Source organism: Schistocerca piceifrons, chromosome 2, assembly GCF_021461385.2.
Source record: "Schistocerca piceifrons isolate TAMUIC-IGC-003096 chromosome 2, iqSchPice1.1, whole genome shotgun sequence".
Taxonomy (NCBI): Eukaryota; Metazoa; Arthropoda; class Insecta; order Orthoptera; family Acrididae; genus Schistocerca; species Schistocerca piceifrons.
In genome coordinates this window covers 992172835-992194450 of record NC_060139.1, presented here as the reverse complement: position 1 = coordinate 992194450, position 21616 = coordinate 992172835, and the positions used below count along the sequence as shown (strand labels likewise).

At 39.4% G+C, this 21616-nt stretch overlaps 1 protein-coding gene across 1 annotated transcript in view; it reads right to left on the bottom strand.

Moving 5' to 3' along the window:
• LOC124776746 (dynein axonemal heavy chain 7-like) overlaps positions 1-21616 on the bottom strand; it is an 881127-nt gene that overhangs the window by 59131 nt on the left and 800380 nt on the right. The window contains 2 exon segments of the mRNA XM_047251871.1: positions 8784-8798; positions 17046-17054. Coding sequence (XP_047107827.1) covers positions 8784-8798; positions 17046-17054 — 24 coding nt within the window.

Sequence of the window (21616 nt, the reverse complement as noted above, 5' to 3'; positions counted from 1 at the left end):
AAAGAAGACTGGCAATGGCAACGAAAGCATTTCTGAAGAAAAAAAGTTTGTTAACACTGAGTTTAGATTTAAGTGTCAGGAAGTCTTTTCTGAAAGTATTTGTATGGAGTGTAGCTATGTATGGAAGTGAAACATGGACAATAAATGGTTTAGACAAGAAGAAAATAGAAGCTTATGAAATTTGGTGCTGCAGAAGAATGCTGAAGATTAGATGGGTAGATCACATAACAGAATTGGGGAGAACAGGAATTTGTGGCACAATTTGACTAGAAGAAGGGATCGGTTGGCAGGACATGTTCTAGGGCATCAAGGGATCACCAATTTAGTTCTGGATGGCAACATGGAGGGCAAAAATCATAGAGGGAGATCAAGAGATGAATACACGAAGCAGATTCAGAAAGATGTACGTTGCAATAGGTACTTGGAGATGAAGAAGCTTGCACAGGATAGAGTAGCATCGAGAGCTGTGTCAAACCAGTCTCTGGACTGAAGACCACAACAACAGCAAAGTGTACAACTACAACATTAGAAGAAAAGATGATCATTATTCCGGCTTAAATCTGACTTTGGTGTAGAAAGGAGTGAACTATGCTGCCACAAAACTCTTTGGTCATTTGCTGTCAAATTGTATTAAAAGTCTGACAGATAGCCAACCATCATTTAACAACAAATTAAAAAAAATTCTGAATGGCAACTCCTCCTACTCAATAGACGAAATTTTTAGACATGAATTAGTAACTGTAAAAAAATAAGAATTAATATCATGTAAAGAACACTAATATTAAACTGACATGTTGCACATCATTATGGAATGTAGTATTCATCATCTATGGAACAAGTATTAATGTAATGTAATGTCATGATGTTCCTTGAGCATGCCCCCCTCTGATTTATTCATGGTATGTTGAGAATTCAGTACACTTCACTATGTATTAAGACATAACAAAGGTTGTTTCATTTGTATTCCTTTGTCTTAATTTGAGTTCCATAAACCTTAAAAGGTTATGGGCCCAGTTAAATCACAAAATTTCACCACAGAAGTTTATTACTCCTTTCATTTGATATGTGTTTCAACTCATCTCATGCATCATTTTTGTGCTGTATTGGATAAAGGAATCACTAGAAGCATCATGAAATTTGATGGCTTGAACTTCCAGCTATGGAAATTTAAACTTCAACTTTGTTTAACACCTATAGCACTCAAGATGTGCTAGATGGCCAGAGGGCAAAACCTCAGGATTTCAAGATGTCACCTGAAAAACTGTGGGTAAAAAACAATGCTTGTGCTATGTGTTGCATTGTGACTACTATCAAGTACTTGCGACTGAAATTTTTGATAACGTGCACCACTGTTCATGAAATGTGGGAGAAACTGTTCACAATTTGTGAACAAAATCTCTCTCATGAAAAACTTTCATGAATACTAATCAAGACAAGTGATCCAGTGTCACAGCATATCATAAAAATCAAAAACAATGTGAGTCAACTCACGGTCATGGGTGAAACAGTGGCAGACATAGCAACTGTGGCCAAGATCCTCGGAAGCTTTCTGAGAAAGCTCCATGCCCTAGCCTTGCTCTGGGACAGTGGGCCCAGGGATCACTGAATGATTCTGAAACTCTAAGAACAGCTCATCACCAAAGAAAAATGACTGAACAACATGGAGGAGGAATCCAGTGTCCTGTCAGTGACTTCATTTCAAGGCTGGAAGAAAGAGCAAACAGGCACAAGGAAGAAGAACCTGAATCAGGTAAAGTCAAGAGGAAAATTTCCTTGCTGGACCTGTGGGAAGTAAGGCCATCTGTCAAGAAATTTCCATTCTTAGAAGATGAATTATAGCAAGTAAAATAGAGATAATGTAAATGTGTTTGTTCTTACCAATGGAGAGTCATTTGATAAAGGTTTTCTAGAGTATGCTGATTGCTCACATAAGCCATATCTGGATTACTGACTAGACAGCACATCACTTTTCCGTAGTTCAAACCACTGAAATTTTCCTTGGATATAATGCAAAATGCAAAGCAAATAGTTTCATATCAATTAAAATAAAGTAATTTGTCAATGGGCAGTGGGAAGATATACAAATTGACAAAATGCTGTGTGTCCCAAAAATAAGGAAGAATTTTATTTATGTTCAAATCCACAAGAGTCCATTGTGCAGTGAACATTATATTTTCAGGAAGGAAGAACAGTGATCAGTCACAAACAACCTGAATTTCATTACTGTGACTGATCACTGCTCTTCCTTCCCAAACGAAAAATTTGTATTCTGTCAGCATTTGTAAAATCAAATGTTTTGAGGCGAGATTTTCTGATATGTTTGTTAACATTTCTCATTATGGATGTGTCACTGCCCAAGGAATAAAACAAGCAAATGAAATTTGCAGACTATTTTTTGTACCAAACACCCAATGTGACATGAATTTGTCAACTGTGAATAGCCTCAAAACCTGGCACAAAAGATTGGGTCTATAAATGTCAAACTGATTGCAAATTTGATTAAAAAAATCTCACCAAGGGAATAAAGACGTCTGTGTGGAGTCATCATTTTGCAAAGTGTCAATGTGGAAAGTCTTACTATTTGCCTTTCAACAAGAAAGTCAAAGTGAGAAATTCAGAAACTGGCAGTTTTATACACAGCAATGTATGGAGACCAATGCAGGTTATATCACTCAGTGAGGCAAAATATTTTGTAATGTTCATAAATAACGCATTTGATTTTTGTCATGTCTATTTCTTGAGAAATAAATTCTATATTTTTTATTGTTTCAGGGAATTTGAGAAGATGATTTTGACCAGGCTATCCAAAACTACAAAGAGCCTGAGGATTGATCAAGGGGTGCAATACTTGAACAAGAAGATGAAGAGCTATCTCATCAGTTGTGGGATAGCACTTGAGGCAATGGCACCATATAATCCTCAACAAAACAGGGAGGCAGAACATGAAAACAGGACCACTGTCGAGTCCACAAAGTCCCTGTCCATTTGGCCAAATATTCCAAAAATTCAGTTGGTGGAGGCAGTTAATATCACTGTTTGTATACTGAATATGACTTCTTTCAGAAAAGGAAGAAATGTGACACTACACGAATTATGATCAGACTGGAAACCCTAGTGAAGACTTTTGGAGCAAAACCATTCATCCATGTTCCTAAACTGTTCCATAAGAAGTCAGATCTGAGGACCAAAGAAGTGATCATGTTCAGGTTGCAGGGAGATTCTTACTATTACTGACTTTTTTGACCAAGAAAAAGAAAATCATCAAATCCCACAACGTGAATTTCAGTGAGGGAATCATGAGCATTCATAAATCTATTTCGAAGCAGGATTGTGTTGATGCACATAATTTGTTCCCTATTTTGGATTAACACCAAAGAATCAGAAGGCAATGATGGAGAACATGATGTTGAGCCACTGGCTGAAGATGACAGAACAGCACAAGGAGAAGGGATTGAGATCCAAATTAACCACACATAGATTGGTAGCAGTCTTACAGGTTTATGTGACAGGAACCAGGTTCAATCCCCAGCTGGGTATGATGAGAACTATGCAGATTGTCTTGAGCCAAACATTTTTGAAGAGGAAATGCAGGCCCAGGCAAAGACAAATGTTCCAAGGCAAAAGGAGTATCTGGACACTTTCACAAAACCATTGAACAAAGATAGATTTTTGATGTTATGAACAAGCTTGAATATTGTCAGAAATAAATTTTAAGATGATCAAACAGTGGCAGTGTTGAAACTGAAATGTTAATTCACTTTTAAAAACTACCCACCTAGGATACTGATGGTGCTCCACTTGCATTTCTTTTGGTGTTCTCTGGATGTAGCTCCATTTTATTTATTCACTGCCTGTCCATCATTCACTACACTGTGCTTTGTGTTTATGTAATGAAAGTTGTTGTTCTTCATTCCCCTGTCTGAATTTGAATTCCATAAACCTTAATAAAATGTCTGTCACATTCAGCTCATTTGAATTAATAAGTTTAAAAAGGGTGCACTCTCATATGTGAAATTGTGGAAGGTAAACTGAGAGTAGGAATAAGTTTTTGAGATCTTCGGTGCATGTTTTTGCCATTACACGAAAAGAGAGAAAGTCTACAACCAAACTATTAACCATCTTCTCATGAGCAAATACTGTGCATTCTGTCAATAATTCAACCACTGATGTGTATACACCACAAGCTCCACAAACTGGTGGTTCTTCCCAATGGGAAAGGAATTCACATGTCCTGCGACAGTTCCTGATTAGAGGCATATTATGAAGACTTCATCTGACTGTAGTCTCTGGAAGGTGTGTCACATAAATTTTCGGTGCCTACAGTATCACGTCTTTCAGTGTCACACAAATTTTTATTTTTAAAGGGGATCACTTAAGACTATTTCCATGGGTTCGGCCCTCAAATTCCTCCCTCATACCACAAAATTTTCATCTGATGTAGTACAAACTGAAAAAATAAATTCCTTTTAAAGCACAGTTTCGTATATAATTTATATTCAAAACCTTACACCTGTGTCACAGAACAAATTCTACATCGAGAATACTTTACACAAGTTTAAGGGAAGAAATGCTTCCGATAATTACAATTGTATTTAAAGAACATCAAAATATGAACAGGCTGAAATGAACAAACAATACATAAGACTATGTTAATCAATTCAACTGCAAAGAGCTAATGAGCATATTATTAGCAAAATGAGAAATATGCAAAAGTGAAATGCCAAAATGAGCACTTCTCAATTGGGAGTAAATCAAAACAATCAGAATGGCTGAAAGAGAGCACAATAACATGAGCCATAAACAAATAAGAGCTAAGCAACCAAGCAAATAAGAGACTGAGCAAAAATGAGATTCCAACAAAATGAGAGCTGGCCGAATTCTGTTGACACTTATATAGGGTTGCGCTCATGGCGGCACCTCGCGGCCCGTACGCAACACGCGTGCCTGCGACCGCAATGCACTCTTACCGCTCGCGGCGGCGTCTAGCAGCCCGTACACAAGTTGTGCAATTGCTGTCGCAGGTCGACCCTTAATCTATGATGTTACAAAGGATCTACACCACAGACACATATTAGAGTTTGATTGATCTCAACTTTTATGCTTCACTTACAATCAGAATTCCTTCTACTGACGCACAGTGCTGCTCCTTAACACAGAGAGACCATGACTATCAGTGAGATCTCAGATCGTGTTAACACTACAGGCTTCCTTGCATGTCAAATAAGCTATTTATTTTTATGAATCTCTATGTTTCTGCCACTCAGAAGAATGACGACTCATTTTCTTGGTTTTTCAAGGAAAATAATATTAGCAAATGACTGCTTAAATGCTTCACTTCTGTGTATGGTCTAATTACTCTGTCTTATCTTTATTGCCCCTTTGAAGTGATACATAGGGTATTTCAAGAGTCCACACTTCATACAGTTCCTTGAAATTTTGTATTTGTGCTTTCACAGCACACCAGACATCTGTCTTCAAGCACCTTCAGGTTCAGGGTTTCTGGTGGGTCTGTGATGATCTCACATACGTCAAAGAAATGTGCCATGAGTCAAACAAACATACTTTGTACATGTTCAATATCCCCTGTTAGTCTTAGTTAGCATGAGTCCTGCATGCTTGAGCAAATTTCTAGGATAACTTACACAAGCGTATGCAAACAGTCTTCTATGTAGATGGTATTTTTCCACAGTCCAGCCGATGAACCAAAGTTCGACCCCTCCTTTACTTCCAGCTGAGAATGTGTTGCTGTCCCCACAAATTGTTAAATCCAAGCATTTGTATGAGTTACTTGATTCCACATGTGGCTCACTAAAATCATTGTCATAAAACATGTATAACAGAATAGGAGTATTTGTCTGATATGTGTGTATGGTTGTGAAAGTATATTGAGTGCTGTGAAAGCAGATTTGCATTGTGCCCTTATTTTACCTCTATTCATTATCCTAAAGGCCATGTTCTGCATTGTAAAAGTACTATATGGTACTGGAGATTTTGGCAGAGTATTATACTGCAGTTTAGATGGGACTGAATGTAGACATAGTAGACACTTGTAACTGTTTCCATATTGGTACAAGGTTCTGAGTGCTCAAGACATTACAATCATTATCAGTCTTGCATCCCTATACCTAGAAATTTTTTTCGAAGCTTCTTAGCACTGGTTCATTCTTGGTTGAAATGGTAGGTTTATGTGCATCCCTAATCTGATGAGTTTGGAAGTTCGGTACTTCAATATTCTTGTTATTTATGATTAACTGGTTATCATGTGTCCTTCAGTTAATTTTCTTAATGACAGATTTTACCAACTGCTGTCTCGCCTTCTTGAAATTAAGTAAAACAATTGTATCACCAGCTAATAAGATAGTTATATGATCATTCACATTTAGACTCTGATCCTTATATATGGGAGAAATAGAAGGTTCCATAAGCATGGAGGAGGTCACTCTGTTCTAGATATCACACTATGTCTGCATTCAGAATTTATTATAACATTCAACAATGGACAGATTTCATTGTCATTGAGTGGTAATTTTGTGGGTTACTTCCACAAGCCTTCTTGTAGACAAATGTGATGTGAACTTTCTTCCAACAAAAGAGAACAATTTTTGTATGAGGAATGCATCACATATTATTTAAGAAATGGGTTTAATGTGGGTTCAAGTTCTACACAGAAACTGACAGGGATTCCTTTAGCCCCTCTGGTCTTGTCCAATGATAGTGAATTCAGTTACCACTCAGTGACAATGGCACAAATATTTGCATCATTTATCTTTGCTGTGGTGTGAGATTTAAATAGGGGCAGAAGTCCTTTGTGGTGAATGTTTGAAACCAGACATCAGCATTTCTGCTTTTGCATCATCAGTTTAAACTCCTGCGTTATCAGAGTGTGTCTGGACACTAACTTTGGAGCAAGTGACACCTTTTACTCAAGACCAAAATTGCTTTGGGGTTTGATAGTGCTGTGTTTTATAAGACTCTGATATGGTAATCAATAACACTTCAATTCATTGACCTTTTGATAGCCAAATGTGTTCCAGCCACTTTGAACGTTTGCAAATCTTGGGGAGAGACATATCAGTAAGCTGACATATTTTGCAAATTTTCATTCAGTAATGTCTTATGGAATAATGTTCTAAGGTAACTCAGCTAAGAAACAAAATGTTCATTGCTCAAAAATGTGCTGTAAGAGTAATATGTGGTGCTCATACATGTTCATCTGTTTAAGGAGTTAGGCACTTTGACTACTGCCTCATGTATATTTACTCCCTCATGAAGTTTGCAGTAAATAATCTACTGCATTTCAGAGGAACAATGACATACAAGAAAAAAATGGCATTCATTACTCCACATCAAGGCTGTCTTCAGCACAAGAAATAACATACAAAGCTGGCATCAAAATTTTTGATCACTCACTCAATAATGTAAAATGTCTGACAGACTTGAAAACAAACTGTAAAAGTTTTTCCTTTGCAACTCCTTTTGTTCCATAGAAAAATTCTTATTTTTGTAACACTTAAAAGATGGAGGGTAGGAACTTCTAACTAACAAAAGTATTGGAAAAAAGGACAAAAGGAAACAATTATTGTAAATGGTCAGCATATAGCCATATTTAAATATGAATGTGTAATGTGAATGTAAAAAGACTTGTTCCACATCATCATGATTAATCAGACAAATGGTCCATAGAACATGAAATTGTCTAACTAACCACCAACTTCCAATCAGCTTATCTCTGTATACAGTCATATGCTTTTTTTTTAAATCTATTGTACCACAGTCACTGTACTGTAACCCTAACTTCAGGGCCTGCAATGGTTGCAATGTACGCTTTTCGGCTATCACACTGCAGGCAGCCCAGCACACACTTGTGATCAGTACCTGTGTGAATGCAGCACAAGTGAGATGTACCAGTGCATATTTTGAACAGCTGGCAATTGCTTCTGTGGAGTTCCATCATTACTGCTTGAGTCCCAGTATGGATATGTGACATTTAGTCATTTGTGATGGTCTAAGTAGCAATTCTGCTCTCATAAATATGATGGAAATGTCTAAGATGAATAAGTTAAGAATAGTAGGAATTTTGCTGTGGTAAATGCATTAAGGAAAACATACAAGTTACTGAAGCACGAGACATGGAAATCTCAAAACTGTTTGTGGAAAGATGCTGTTGTGAATGTCACAGATACTTGATAATATAGTCTTTCCATTTTTCATTGGTGAAGCACAGATGAGGAACACTGAACAGCCATAATCACAGCAATATACATGGCTTTAGGGAATACATATGTCTATAAAAGAAAAAATCTAGTGATCTGTGCAGTAACTACATTTTCCTAACCTACTGACATCCCATAATATCACATGAAGCAAAAGTAAGACTTAAGAAACCTTCTCTTTAATTCTGCACAGTTGACTTTTGGTCATTTGAATTATCCAAGAAAAGAGTGCTATATATTGGAGCAGGCTTCAATAAATAGTGGTGCTTCTGGAACTTGTGTCTAGTATACTGCATACCTAGTTCCACAGTTCCATCATTACGGCTTGAGTCCCAGTATGGATATGTGACATTTAGTCATTTGTGATGTTCTCAGTAGCAATTCTGCTCTCAGAAATATGATGGAAATGTCTAAGATGGAACAAGTTAAGTCAGTGCTGTGCAGTGCCTGAGTGCCAAAGAGAAAACAGTGCAGAAAGTGCAATGAAAGCAGCACAGACCAGCACAATGCTGGGCCCTGGCACACAAATGTCAAAGAAGATATTTCTACCCTCTCTGAAGTCTGACTTACCTTAAGTACTAGATCCTATTAAGCATGCAAAGAGAAAATAATGTACATGTACGAAGTTTCAAAAACAACTAAACTCAAATTATTACTATTACTAAAGTACTAAATCACAGGTATATGTATGACCAAGCTAAATGTCAACATTAAAACTGCAGTGAATGAAGGAAAGAAAAGAGTAAATTTAAGAATAAATCCATGATTTCTGAAAGACAGTTTAAGTGCTGTAATAAAACTAAACTGTTAACTGGAATCAAAGCTAAATGACGTGTTAACTTTTGTGCAATGAGTCGTGCATCAAGTGGGCATTTCTCATTAATAGTTAGACATCAGATCCTGATGTTTTTTACTTTCATTCCTCTAGTGCTCCCTCTCAACCAAATTGAGCTGCAGCATGGGAATGTATATATGTTTCTGCAGCTAGTTTCTATGTAATGAATTACAAAGTATATATCTATTATATGAAATACAGAATATAATATGTATCTACCTAACAGATGATAACCTGTCCAGTTAGTAACAGAAACAGATTTCCCACATCATTTCCATCTTTGACTCCAACTAATTGATTCTTATTGTGAGCCAGGCATCAAGGATTACTTTCTTATCATTTTACATAACCAAAATCTTTAAGATCTGACCTTATCCTTCATATAGGCTTCAACAACATCCAGTCCACAGCTCTGCAGTAACTTCTGTACAGCCTTTTATATAAGCACAACCATCAATCAATTGTCTACCCAACTGAGTGGTGATAGTCAACTAGAGCAGAGCTGAACACCCAATGGCTGCTTTACAACCTGTGCCATCTGCAACTCCCCCCCCCCCCCCCTTTCCACACACACACACACCAGCTTCTATGAGTTATGTAGTCAGACACTAACTTTGCAACACAACATTCAGTCAAATAATGCTTCTGACCTTAATCTTTGCTAGATCCTGCCCTGCAACAGAGATGGTGGGCAGCAGGCAACTGCAACTCACCTGCTTTGCCTACCATTTAAGCCACCCCCACCACCCAGCACAGTGTAGGCTAGTGAGGCCTGAACTATGGATTGACAGGTATAAATACCACCAGAACACAGCAGACACTTCATACCATCAGCACCATCTGATGATGGCAGAATGGTGGTTTGCCGAAATATCATGGAACTTCAACAATTTTATCTGACAGCACATCCAAGAACCTTGGAAGTAGCAGATATGCTGAGAAAGGCTTAGATCACGTTTTCAGTCTTGTTTATGTGTCTATCAATGACTCTCCAAAGTGTATGCTTCCTAATGGAAAATACAAGTAGTGTAATGAGGCATTTTTGTTGGTGGCTCAGGAGTCAATGCAAAAGTTCATTTGGTGCTCACAGGTGGAACAAGTGCATATAACCCTGGAAGAGGGATTTCTCAGAGTTATTTGTCTATACACTTGTTTCACAGCTAATTTGTTGAACCAGGTGCTGTCAGGAAACTTTCTGCCATCTTTGATTGAGTTTCCTCCATCTGCTGTGGTCTTCAGCAAACTCCTCCATTTGTCACAGTATATATTAAATGCACCCATATGATGCTTCACATAATATTTAAAGCACAGTGCTAGTCTTCTAAGCAGTCTCTCACCAAGTGCTATCTTGGTAAGTAGTGTATCAAGGAAGAGAGGTGTAGTCCTTGAGATATAAGTGTCATTGCAAGCAATATTCCTTGAGAGCAGTGGTGACACACAGTAGCTTCTGAGTATTCAGGGCCATCTCATTTATCACATGGTCCCTCCATGTTATGCTTAAAAGTACCACAGATGAAAGGTGCTGAGCTTATGTCTCAGCACAATAGAAGACAGCAGTAGGGTTGGGCTGTTTTGGGAGAAGAGACAAAACAGCGAGGTCATCAGTCTCATTGGAGCAGGGAAAGATGGGGAAGGCAGTCAGCCATGCCCTTTCAAAGGAACTATCCTGGCATTTGCCTGGAGCGATTTAGGAAAATCACAGAAAACCTAAATCAGGATGGCCAGACTCTGGATTGAACCGCCGTCCTCCCGAATGCGAGTCCAATGTGCTAACCACTGCGCCACCTCGCTCAGTACAGCAGTAGGCATACATGCTTGCTAGACAAGTATTTTTGTGGTCACCAAAAGGTATGACCCATACTCCTGTTCGTAGCTTCCTGAAAGTATTCACCACTGTTCCAATTCTCGCATTTATTTTGTCATTCAGGGAGATCTTCTGACACTAACAAGCTAGGAAAGCAGAATTTGTTGACTACATTCAACAAGGAGACAGTCAATCCTATGGCAGGCATATCCATATACCTTGTGCCATAATCACAATCTTATTTACATTCACAGACATAGAGAAGAGTTTGCACAAAGCAACAAACTGGTCCATAGGCCTTTGAAGGTAATCTTGAGTATGCTGCAATGTTAGGGAATAAAATGTTGCTTTCAAATAAGTCCTAATCATAGATATTGTAAAGTTTCTCATCAGCCCTGGTATATAGATAGACGTCCAGATTTGTTTCACTGAAAGCAACTTTAAGAAGCAGGGAGAAGAATTTATAAAACAAGGTAGGGGACAGTATACAGCCTTGACAAACTCCTTTTTGCACAGTTAAAGGATATGGTACACTTGCCTTACACACACACCCTTCATATCATCATGAACAGCCCTGATCATCTTCAGGAGTTTTGGAGGAAACCCTATCTTCACAAGTGATATATACAGTCCCTTCCTGCTGACTGTTCAAAGTCTTATGTAGATCAATGACAGAAATGAACAAGGAGATTTCCTACTCACAGCATTTTCTCTTTATTTGCTCTGATGGGAAAATAACATTAGTAGTAGATTTCTGAGCTCACAACCCACACTGACATTCAGAGAGTGGTGATGCTGGCATCGTGCAAGTCATGCAGCACAAAACCATCAACCCCCCCCCCCCCCCCCCCCCTCCCGCCAAAACAAAAATCCCTTTTTTTCCCACAGTCCATGTTCCACTACCTTACAGTGGTATGCTGTCAAATATTTCTTCCTCAAATTAAGGCCTATGATCAATAGTAGCAGACTTTTCTTGGTCAGGAATGCGCTTTTTGCTAGTGCTGATCTGCTATTGATGTCCTCCTTGCTCCCTCCATCATTGGTCATTTTATTGCCAAGGTAACAGAATTCCTTAGCTACATCTACTTTGTGACCATCAATCCTGATATTAAGTTGCTCGCTGTTCCCATTCATGCTATTTCTCATTACATTTGTCTTTCTTCAAGTTACTGTCAATCCATATTCTGTACTAATTAGACTGTTCAGTCCATTCAGCAGATCACATATTTCTTCTTCACTTTTACTAAGGATAGGTATGTCATCAGTGAATACTACAATTGATATCTCTTTACTTTGAATTTTAATTCCAGTTATGAACCTTTCATTTCTATCATTGCTTTTTCAATATATAGATTGCACAGCAGGGGCAAAAAACTTCATCTCTATCTCATATCCTTTTTAACCTGACACTTTTTCCTTACTCTTCCTCTCTTTTATTCCATCTTGGCTCTTTTATATGTTGTATGTTACCCATCTCTCCTTACAGCTTACCCCTGTTTTCTTCAGAATTTCGAACATCTTGCTCCATTTGACATTGTCAAGCACTTCTTCTAGGTGGACAACCCCTATGAACCTGTCATGATTTTTCTTTAGTCTTGCTTCTGTTTTAAACTACAATGTCAGAATGGCCTCTCTTGTGCCTTTACCTTTCCTAAAGCCAAACTGTCATCTAACACATTCTCAATTTCTATTCCATTCTAGTGTATATTATTCTTGTCAACAACATGGATGCATGAGCTGTAACGTTGATTGTGCGATAATTCTTGCACTTGTCAGTTCTTGGAGTCTTCAAAATTGTGTCAATGATATTTTTCCAAAGCCAGATGGTATATTTCCAGACTAATGTATTCTACAAACCAATGTGAAAAGTTGTATGGTTGCCATTTGCATAAATGATTTTAAAAATTCTGATGGAATGTTATCTATCCCTTCTGCCTTGTTGTTGTTGTTGTGGTCTTCAGTCCTGAGATTGGTTTGATGCAGCTCTCCATGCTACTCTATCCTGTGCAAGCTTCTTCATCTCCCAGTACCTAATGCAACCTACATCCTTCTGAATCTGCTTGGTGTATTCATCTCTTGGTCTTCCTCTACAATTTTTACCCTCCACACTGCCCTCCAATACTAAATTGGTGATCCCTTGATGCCTCAGAACATGTCCTACCAACCGATCCCTTCTTCTAGTCAAGTTGTGCCACAAACTTCTCTTCTCCCCAGTCCTACTCAATACCTCCTCATTAGTTATGTGATCTACCCCTCTAATCTTCAGCATTCTTCTGTAGCACCACATTTTGAATGCTTCTATTCTCTTCTTGTCTAAACTATTTATCGTCCATGTTTCACTTCCATACATGGCTACACTCCATACAAATACTTTCAGAAATGACTTCCTGACACTTAAATCTATACTCGATGTTAACAAATTTCTCTTCTTCAGAAAGGCTTTCCTTGCCATTGCCAGTCTACATTTTATATCCTCTCTACTTTGACCATCATCAGTTATTTTGCTTCCCAAATAGCAAAACTTCTTTACTACTTTAAGTGTCTCATTTCCTAATCTAATTCCCTCAGCATCACCCAACTTAATTCGACTACATTCCATTATCCTCATTTTGCTTTTGTTGATGTTCATCTTATATCCTCCATTCTGCCATATTTGATCTTAAATCTTCCAAAGCTCTTTTAAATTCTGATTCTTATATTAGATCCCCTATCTCATCCATATTGACTCCCGTCTCTTCTTCTATCACACCTATCAAATCTTCCCCCTCATAGAGACCTTCAGTGTATTCTTTCCACCTATCCACTTTCTTCTCTACATTTAACAGTGGAATTTCCATTGCACTCTTAATGTTACCACTCTTGCTTTTAATTTCCTCAAAAGTTGCTTTGACTTTCGTATATGCTGAGTCAGTCCTTCCAACAATCATTTCATTTTCTGTTTCTTCCCTGAACTTCCTACTGATTTCATTCTGAGCGACTCGTACTTCTTTATTCCTGATTCCCCTGAACATTTTTGTACTTTCTTCTTTCATTGACGATCTGTTACACATAGTGTCTTTGCAGTAACCTTCATTGGACCTATGTTTTTCTTTACAACTTCTGTGATTGCCTATTTAGAGGTGTCCATTCCTCCTCAACTCTATTGCCTATTCCATATTGCAGTATCTATAGCCTTAGAGAACTCCAAGCGTATCTGGTCATTCCTTAGTACTTCGATGTCCGACTTCTTTTTGTATTGATTCTTTCTGACTAACCTTTAAAATCTTGAGCCTGCTCTCCATAGTTGCTATATTGTGATCTGCTCCAGGGTACATATTGCAATCCAATATCTGGTTTTGGAATCTCTGTCTGACCATGATGTAATCTAACTAAAATCTTCCCATTTCCATGTATACCTCCTCCTCTTGTGATTCTTGAACAGGGTATTTCTTACTACTAGTTGAAATTTATTACAGAACTCAATTAGTCTTTCTCCTCTGTCATTCCTAGTAGGTACCAATCCCATGTTCTCTTGTAACCATTTATTCTACTACTTCCCCTACATCCACTTCCCAAACCTCCATGATTATTAAATTTTCATCTCCCTTTTGTGTCTGCATTACCCATTCAGTATCCTCATATACTTTCTCTATCTCATCATATTCAGCTTGTGACATCAGTATGTGTACTTGAACTATCATTGTCGGTGTTGGTTTGCTGTCGATTCTGATGAGAATAACCCTGTCACTGAACTATTCTCTGTAACATCCTCTGCCCCACCTTCCTATTTGTAACGTATCCTACTCCTGTTATACCATTTTCTGCTGCTGCTGATATTACACTATACCTGTCTGACCAGAAATCCTTGTCTTCTTTCCATTTCACTTCACTAACCTCTACTATACCTAGATTAAGCCTTTGCATTTCTCTTTTCAGATTTTATAGCTTCCCTACCATGTTTATGCTTCTGACATTCCATGCTCCGACTCATAGAATGTTATTCTCTCATTGGTTATTCAGTCCTTGTCTCATGGTCATCTCCCCCTTGGCTGACCCTTGTCAGAGATCTGAATGGGGAACTATTCTGGTATCTTTTGCCAATGGAGAGATCATCATGACACTTTTTCAATTACAGGCCACGTATCCTGTGGATATACATTACGTGTCTTTAATGCAGTGGTTTCCATTGCCTTCTGCATCTTCATGCCATTGATCATTGCTGATTATTCTGTCTTTAGGGGCATTTTCCCACCCCAAGAGCAAGAACTGCCCTGAATATCTGTCTAACCCTTTGTGCTCTTTGACAAGGCTGTTAACAGAATGAGGGTGCCTTCTTGTGCCAGAACTCTTCGGTTGCCAATGCTGATTATTATTCAAAATTTGAGTGGTGGCAGAGTTTGAACCCAGGACCAATGATGTTCTGATTACTATCCCTAGACCATGGGTGTGGCAACTTAACAGTTCAATAAAAGTTTGCAGAGTACTGGGAGGAGCGGTGGAGGTTTGACAAATTCTTTGTAGAGAGTGTCCTTACCAGGCCATTTCTCACATTTAAGCCATGCAATAGCTCTCTGAAGCTCCCCCTGAGAAGACAAAATGTCCAACTCATGGCAAATACAGGCACTGAAGTCACATAGAATGCTCAAATGGTCCCAAGGTGCCTATCTGCACCACTTCGTTGACATGTTCGCAAGAGTGATTCTTTCAGTTTGAAGTCAAGGTGTGCAATGGTGCATTTACAGCTGTCAGTGTCATTGACAAATGCAAAGTCATAATGCATTCTGAGATCAGGCCTTCACTGGCATTGGAAGCAATAATGCCAATACTGTTCTACCTGGGACTGGCAAAATTCTTCCCCTTCCACAAAAATATGTAATTTTCCTCCTAAATTCAACCCTCATCTGGTAGCCTGGTTTCTTGCAAGCCTTTATAGTAGTATTAAGCCTGGCTATTTCTGGGTTGATAATCACTCTTTTGCATGGATGTTGAGAGCTTCCACAGGTGTCCAGGAAGCCTTGCATTATAATGCAGGTATTCAATGTGCCAAAATGTAGTGTGACAGGTTTACATTTCTTTTTTTATTTCAGCAGGTGTTGATGTTATGGTCATGACTTCTATCAAAGCTAGTGTTCTGTACACTCAAACAGAACAAAAGGCACCAGGATGGGCCAATACTTAATTGTCTGGGGGCTGCCCAACTTGAAGGTGATAAATTCAGCCACTTAAGATGGGCCCTCCCACTGTTGGTGGCCACAGTTGGGTCCATTTGTGCATGTTTACAACTGGTAAGCTGCCACTAACTGTGTTAATTCTACATTGTTGCATGTGGATGGAGTGTTCTCTTCATGACTGCTACTGTGCCCATGACTTTGTCACTCTCTTGGCCTTGGTGACTAGTTCCACAGAAGTGACAATGCATGATGTGTGGAGTCAGTTTCGCTTAACCAATAAAAACATGCTTAAATGGTCACTGTCTGTTGAGACACTGGATTTGTTTCCAAAAGTGTATGCATAAGCTCTCTACATTGTTCAAAAGAAATAAGAGAGTAATGTGTTGGAAAATAATTGGAGAACTGTAACTAGTAGTGACTACAACAAGCTCTACCCACAAACTAAAATTTGGAGTGTCACAATACACTTCAGTAATTTTGAAATAATCTGATATGCCATAATTATCATGAACTGAAAGTAGCATTATATCGAACAACATTTTCTGACAATAACAAAATGCCTATGAAAATGTACCTGGACCAAAAATACACGAAAGCTGAACAAAGCACTGCCAGGAAAAATATTTTACAATAATGACAAAATTAATATTACAATTTACCTGGATTAAAAATAAATGAAAACTATTCAGATTTATAAAAGCTGTGGAAATGCCCTATGAAGTAACAAGACTTCTCCATTATATAGTCAGTATACCTTATGCAGTTAATCCTGCTGGATTAATCATAAACAATCACATTTATAACATTTTGTTTATTATGTTTTTAAGTTGCAAATTAGTAGATAACAAACAGGAACAAACTGTACTACTTAAGTTCAGTACCTATTTACATGGGCAGGAAACTTTGAAAGCCTCTTTGCAGTGCAACAAAAGTACCATCTCAACAAAAACCACTAAGAAATTATAACTGGATTGACATGCAGTGAAGGAATTATATAACTGGCTTCTTCATGCAGAATATGTACTAAACAGAAATGTACTTACAATTCTGTCCTATGTTGCAAAATAACAATACAAAAATTTAAATGATGGTTTAAAAACATATAAATATTCTTTTAGTTATACAATGTAATGCTTAATTTCTAATGAAACAGTAAATAGTATAAAATAACCAATTTATTTAATTGGATAGATAATTGGAAAACCTACTCACCAGGTGGCAGCAGAACACACACATAAAAGACAGTTGTAATTTGCAAGCTTATTATGTTTTGTAAGTTGCAAATTAGTGGAGAACAAACAGGAATAAAATGTACTACTAAAGTACAGTACCCATTTACATGCACAGAAGGGTTGAGGGCGAAGGAAGAGCGACGAGGGGAAAGGACTGCAGAGGTCTAGGAAAGGGGTAGATTTTCAGAAAGTCACCCAGAACCACAGGTCAGTCTTTCCTTCTCATCCCTTACAGTAAAGTCTCCCCTGACCTGCAGTTCTGGATGACTTTCCCAAAATCTGCCCCTTTTCCTAGACCTCTCCAGTCCTTTTCCTTCACACCTCGTCCTTCCCCCTTCACCCCTCTGCCTGAAGGAGGAGCCACTGGCTCCAAAAGCTTGTGAATTACAACCGTCTTTTATGTGTGTGTTCTGCTGCCACTTGGTGAGTAGATTTCTTATCTGTCTACTTAAATAATTTTGTCAATAACTGATTGTTTTCATTGTTAAAATAACCAGTTTAATGCAAGACACCATCAAAGTCACATTTATATAAATTCAGATATTAAAATTAAATCTGTATGGCCAATAACTGAAAGAGAAATTGGAACTAAGTTAAGAAATATGAGGACTGCATTACTGAAGAAAACAGACAAATAATAAATTTTATGAGTCAGATAATTCAATGTACACTACTGGCCATTAAAATTGCTACACCACGAAGATGACAAGCTACAGACGCAAAATTTAACCGACTAGAAGAAGATGCTGTGATATGCAATGATTAGGTTTTCAGAGCATTCACACAAGGTCGGTGCTGGTGGCAACACCTACAACATGCTGACATGAGGAAAGTTTCCAACCGATTTCTCATACACAAACAGCAGTTGACCGGTGTTGCTTGGTGAAACGTTGCTGTGATGCCTCGTGTAAGGAGGAGAAATGCGTACCATCACGTTTCCAACTTTGATAAAGGTTGGATTGTAGCCTATCACGGTTTATCGTTTTGCGAGAATGCTGCTCGCGTTGGTCGAGATCCAATGACTGTTAGCAGAATATGGAATCGGTGGGTTCAGGAGGGTAATACGGAACGCAGTGCTGGATTCCAACGGCCTTGTATCACTAGCAGTCGAGATGACAGGCATGTTATCCGCATGGCTGTAACGGATCATGTAGCCATTTCTCGATCCCTGAGTCAACAGATGGGGACGTTTGCAAGACAACAACCATCTGCACGAACAGTTCGACGATGTTTTCAGCAGCATGGACTATCACCTTGGAGACCATGGCTGTGGTTACCCTTGACGCTGCATCAGAGACAGGAGCGCCTTTGATGGTGTACTCAATGACAAACCTGGGTGCACGAATGGAAAAACCTCATTTTTTCGGATGAATCCAGGTTCTGTTTACAGCATCATGATGATCGCATCCGATTTTGGCGACATCGCAGTGAACGCACATTGGAAGCGTGTATTCATGATCGCCATACTGGCATATCACCCGGCGTGATGGTATGGGGTGCCATTGGTTACATGTCTCGGTGACCTCTTGTTCGCATTGACGGCACTTTGAACAGTGGACGTTACATTTCAGATGTGTTATGACCTGTGGCTCTACCCTTCATTCAATCCCTGCGAAACCCTACATTCCAGCAGGATAATGCACGACTGCATGTTGTAGGTCCTGTACGGGCCTTTCTGAATACAGAAAATGTTCGACTGCTGGCCTGGCCAGCACATTCTCCAGATCTCTCACCAATCGAAAACGTCTGGTCAATGTTGGCCGAGCAACTGGCTCATCACAATATGCCAGTCACTACTCTTGATGAACTGTGGTATCGTGTTGAAGGTGCATGGGCAGCTGTACCTGTACACACCATCCAGTATCTGTTTGACTAAATGCCCAGGCATATCAAGGCCGTTATTACAGCCAGAGGTGGTTGTTCTGAGTACTGATTTCTCAGGATCTATGCACCCAAATTGCATGAAAATGTAATCACATGTCAGTTCTAGTATAATATATTTGTCCTATGAATACCCGTTTATCATCTGCATTTCTTCTTAGTGTAGCAATTTTAATGGCCAATAGTGTATTTAATAATTGGTTCCTTGTAGTAACTTAGATGATTGATGTTCACAGTTCAATGGGATAAAGCAACAGAATACATACAAGAAGTAATGCTTCAAAGAGACAAATCATAATTACTTAATGGTTTGCCAAAGAAATTAAGACTGTAATGAACTTTCTCAAAGCCAGATACTTTCAGGAAATTGGTAATACCTAGCTACAGTATTAAAATCTTGTTAAAATCTTGTTGTTAACACACACACACACACACACACACACACACACACACACGCGTGCGCATATGAAGTTTACCCCATCACACGTGCAATACATCATCATTGCGTGGATATTTCAATACAGAATGAAATATGTTACCTTTCCAGTGTGTTCTTCTCAGTCACATATTTGTGTCATTCTGATTATTTTACTATGATCTTAGAGTGAAGATGTTGTTAATAAAGTGTATATCATTCAAATGTGTGTCTCTAGCACTTCCACCTATGACGCAGTGTTGAAGTGGTGACCTTGTTATTGTTCATTTCTGCATTGCACTGACTTCCCTCAGTCATCACTGCCATTTATTGTGAACATTGTTTCCAGTGCCTATCCGTTGTATCATGTGTCATGCATCAGACATCACATTCCAACCTCTATATTCGAATGCAGTACAGAATGTCGCCACAAGTATGTTGAACACCATTTTCGACTATGCACTCACAGAACCTCAGGCTGCCTTCATGTTTTCTCGTTTAATTTTGGGACTGACACCTCTCCCTAATCATTGACAGCTGTTTTAGACACTTGAGGCTATAGTGCAATGCAAGTAAGCGATGATCAAACAGGATCCTGCTGTCTTGTCCCTGCATTAGACTGTGCAGCACATGAACATCTACCCTCCCAACCTGTGTCGTTCTTCCAGCCTTTGGGCAGTGCTACCACATCTGCTTTGTTCGAGCATTCCAGACTCTTCCATGATATAAAGGCCACAGCCATTCCTCCTGCACCAGTCGTGTCTTTAGTGCCATCTGTGTTCACACCTACATCATCCATGCCTACCACATCTCCTGTGATGTGTGACATCCCAAAGTGCCCCCCCCCCCCCCATTGTGGCCAAGATGTTGGGCACTGTACCATTGCTGCACGCCACCCTTGCTCTGTCCAGCCCTCATCCAGCACACAGTTTTGTGCTCCGGTGCTGGCTCAGGGCACCCTCTCCCCCTGGCCACTTTCCTAAGCTCCTCCCCTCAACAAGGATAGCTCTCTCACATGGTTCACCCTGGTGGACTCTATTCTGGATGTTAGCTGCATCACCAGAGATAATGCACTCTTTGTATGCTTCACTGGACACTTACATGCTGACCTGGAACTTATCAATGATATCATCCTGAACCCACCTCCTCCCCCCAGATACTTCAATGTGAGGCAGATCATCACTGAGCATCTTTCTCATTCACTGGAGGAAGTAACAGGATGCCCTTATGGCGTCACCTACATTCCCTTGTCAATCCTAACATCCTGCTGCCTGAACACTGCCTTATGGGTCATCTGGATCATCAGGCTTCCATATGAGATCCAGCTACTGCTCTCTTCTTTGTCTACAGAACCACTGGAATATAGAAATGACATGCAGAGTGCTTGTATCAAGTCATGCAGCAATGCCAGCTTGTCATCACTTCTGCAAGATCGGATTCTGCTTCCTACATTGGCAGTCTGGCTTTGATATGGCTATCCCTCCTCTTCACCTACCCTGAGTAGGTCATGGGAGATCTCATGCATCACACCATGGAGCAGTGCAGTCACCTAGTGATGAACCAGCTACGCTACACACACTCCATGCCCCCCCCCCCCCCCCCCCCAATCCTCACCTTCTAATCTTGATGGTGACCAGCACAGCACAGCAGCAGATGTTGGAACTTTACATCTTGCTCCCCAACTCCTCCCATCTGCTATGTTGGTTCCATGCAAACTTTGGAGATTGCATTCATAACTATCACTACCCCCTTGTGTGACAGAAAACTCGTTGTGCTGGCTGTAGTATGCACCGCACCTCATGCTTCTTCTCCAAGGTGCTGCCTTCAAAATCAGTCATCATCCAATGATCAGCTCATGCCTGGATGCCTCTACGTGCTTGACAATTTAACCAACATGTACTTCCTGACTGACACCAGTGCACATGCAAGCATTATCCAGACACATGGTACACTCTGTGCAGCTAATAATTCAGATATTAACGCCCACAGTGCAACCATGCTACAGCTTCAGCTCACCCCTGATCTGCAATTCCCATGGACCTTCCATGTGGTGGGTGATGAGAGTCCTTTTCTAAGAATTGACAGT